Source organism: Arachis stenosperma, chromosome 5, assembly GCF_014773155.1.
Source record: "Arachis stenosperma cultivar V10309 chromosome 5, arast.V10309.gnm1.PFL2, whole genome shotgun sequence".
In the NCBI taxonomy this organism is placed as follows: Eukaryota; Viridiplantae; Streptophyta; class Magnoliopsida; order Fabales; family Fabaceae; genus Arachis; species Arachis stenosperma.
In genome coordinates this window covers 126,509,100-126,512,607 of record NC_080381.1, presented here as the reverse complement: position 1 = coordinate 126,512,607, position 3,508 = coordinate 126,509,100, and the positions used below count along the sequence as shown (strand labels likewise).

The 3,508-nt window shown below is 37.9% G+C and overlaps 1 protein-coding gene across 1 annotated transcript; it reads right to left on the bottom strand.

Annotated features, from left to right (window-relative positions):
- Positions 1-529: 529 nt before the first annotated feature.
- Positions 530-2,250, bottom strand: LOC130981337 (protein FAR1-RELATED SEQUENCE 5-like). Its single transcript, XM_057904931.1, has 5 exons — positions 2,182-2,250; positions 1,773-1,847; positions 999-1,666; positions 732-845; positions 530-626 (listed from the first exon to the last, which is right to left on the bottom strand). The coding sequence occupies exons 1-5, from the start codon at positions 2,248-2,250 to the stop codon at positions 530-532; spliced, it is 1,023 nt and encodes a 340-aa protein (XP_057760914.1).
- Between the last annotated feature and the right edge of the window lie 1,258 nt (positions 2,251-3,508).

Sequence of the window (3,508 nt, the reverse complement as noted above, 5' to 3'; positions counted from 1 at the left end):
GCAGCATCATCTTTAAGCTCCTTCTGGTCTTTATTTTCAAGCACATTGTCGTATTCATGGACGAATTGAACCAAACCACTCTTACAATGTAGCCCGTAAAATGCGTGCATACTTTCACTCCTCTGTGTACTCCTCATACTGGCCCAAAATTCATCCTTGAATAATATTAAAATTCACTTTTGTCGATTGGCATAAAGATCTACAAAAAAAAAAACATAAGAGTGTCGCTTAGACACAACAGGATGACCACGTCCAAAGAACAGATAAAACAAACAAAAAACTTCCAGTTTCCTAACGAGAGAAACCATCCATTTATTTTTGAAAAGAACATCGACTACACTCTTAAATCGACACAACAACCAAGATAAACCGGAAAAACTACCAAAGGTAAATAAATAAACCATATGCAACAAATAAACCCGAGTTAAGTTAACGATCACAGACCTGATAACCATCTGTTCTTACCTAGGTCGAATTCTTTGATGAATCCAGACCAATCAACCTCAAAAGAATCAACAGAAGGAGAATTCTACACAGTGTGGCTCATCTTAGCATTCAATTCTCTGTACCTAGCATAACCCCCAAGCTTTGATTGTGACTTCTTCAGTATGTGCCAGATGCACCATCTGTGGACAGTATCCAGTAGGACCTTCCTAATAGCACTAACCATGGCCTTGAATTGATTGGTGATGATTTTTCTTGGCACAGTTCCCACGCATCTCACCCATTACGTGAACACCCAGTCAGAACTAGGGATCTCTTCGCTACCAAGTAACGCACAACCAAAATGAGTAGACTTTCTATGGTGGTTGACATCGACAAAGGATGCAAATAGTAGACCATGCCTGCGAAAACACCAGAAACAAATGATGAACACAAAAACAAATTCAATAAAATAAAGGCTTTTGCAATTGACCCATAAGTATACATACATATTTCTTCTGTACGTGGTGTCGAACGACACCACATCTCCATAATATTCTTACGAAGCTCTGCACCTTGCATCTACCCAGAGTGTGCTCTTGAAATTATTAGCATCGTCAACATCTATGACATAAAAGAAGTTGGGATTGATATCTTTTATTCGCACGAAATAATTCATCATCTCCTTAAAGTCTGCATTCTTGTCAACACAGCGGAGTTTGCTTGTGATGTAATTTCTGACATCTTTTTCTGAAAAACTCAAGTTTAAAAATCCACCAACCTCATTAGCCAGTGTTAGGTACGTCTTGTTGGGTCTTATGCCAGCTTCGTTGTTATCCGTAATGACACACTTAGCATGTGTGGTCAACTCCCTATACTTGTGATAGTCGACCGATTTTTTAGCCAAGTAGGGGTGGAAATACCTCAATTCTAATCTAGACACAATCCAACTTTCCTTCTCTCTGTCCAACATGACATATATCATTTTTCTGCATCTCGTGACTGTTATTCTGTTTGTCTGAGTTGCTGCCTCCACCCGAGACTTCCAATAACCTTCTCGGATGCAGTGAATAGAATGATTAATAGGTATCTTTGATTCCTTCCTTATCTTATCAAAATTTGTGTTCTTGACTTTAGTTACGAACCAAGCTTTCTTTGCATAATTTGCATAAAATTTCTGTACCTGAGACAACGATCCTATGACTAGGATTTCCTCTTTACTGATCCCACTATGATCCGACAACTATAATGCAATTCACAAAACCAAATGTTCAATGGTAGTACCAATTAAAATTAGCATAAACTAACTAATTATAATGTGGTAACAAACAATAATGAATATTTCAAACCTCATGTCTCAATTCCAACTCATCATTTTCCATCACAATGACATCGATAATTTCGTTGAGCTTCAAGCAAGGACGCTAAAAAAAAAAATCTTTATTAACTTAAGATTATTACTATATAACAAACTATTTCAATAAAAAATATAAAAAATAGTGCAAACACATATGGGAGTCGAGCAAAATAGTTTTTCGAGCGTTTACACCAAGAGATATCCATTCATACTGATATATAAACCAGCGTTAACTAAAACAACATATTCAAGGAAAAAACACACCTCCTCATTAATCTCTCAAATAACCACATTACTATACCAGATTTTTCCAAATAAATCGACTAAAAAAGCATCTACTTAGCATGAATAAGAATTGTCATAAAATTTCCTATAATGCAACACCAGTCTTTCCAACATACCTTAGATCCCTGTTGAATAACAACATCACCCACACCCAATTGTTCATTGCCTTCCGTTGAATTGTTCATGAACGTCAATCAATGTGCTATTCGATCTTCCTTCCAGACTTGAAAACTCCATGGTTTATACTCTCTCCCAGAAGCCTTGCACTGCGATAGCAACTTCTTTGTGAAAGAAAGACTCGGCGTGATGGTCCTTGCGGGAGAGCGTGGACGTTATCGAGTCGTGAACATCAATTGTACCACGCTCACAAATGTCACCGCTGGCGGAATGCACTGCGGAGAAGCGAGAATGCAATGACGGGTTGGATGATTTGATGGAGAAGGTGGGGACAATTGATGAGTTGATGAGTAAAAGAATGCACCGCAACCGTGAACACCACTTGTACCACGCTCACGAACGTCATAGCTAATGGAGGCACCCACTGCGGAGAAGCGAGAAGGCAGCGACGGGATGGATGATTTGATGGAGAAGATGGGGCAATTGATGAGTTGATGAGTGCAAGGATGCATCGCAACCGTGAACAACACTTGCACCACGCTCACGAACGGCACTACTAACGGCGACACGCACGGCGGAGAGCTGAGCAGGGAGCGACGGGTAGGATGGTTGGATGGAGAAGGTCGGCGGCGTTGCTGTGTTGAAGAGTGAAACGATGTACCGTAGTCGTAGAGAGAGAAACTCTCAACTATCAACTTTACGTAAAGTCGATTGCAACTGAGTTTTCACCATAATAAATACCAGTATCTTAATATATCATTTTTCATGTTTAGTTTATAAATTCAATCTTTATACAAAATAACTGGTAGTAGTTGAAAAGTTATATTTTCTTCTGGTTCTCTATCCACCTCAAAGACTTCTGCTTTATGAGTGGATAATGGATAACATGGATTAATATCTGCTTAAATTGTAAAACAATAATCATAATCACTTAGATGAAAATGATGATTATCAGTTTGTTGATAATAATGTGGATAGCATATAGCAAGTCATCATCAAAGCAATAGTAAGATATGGGAGATATTGTGAATTAGTAATGCGGTTATAGCTTATAAGGTGATGATGTATATCATTGATGAATAGAGAGATTAATTATTTTCCTTATTGCTCAATTAGGCATGTTACTTGTTCCATCAGCAGGAATTTGACGCTTAACAAAAAGCACATCACTTTTTTTGGATGTCTTAATTCATTATATGCGTAGTTTTGTTTCCCATCTTTTTGTTATTTGCTTTTATAAATGTGATATATATTTGAGTTAGTCTAATATTTCCCTATCAAGTAAACTATCCCTTTTTAGTTAACTATACACCGATCAAGGGCGGA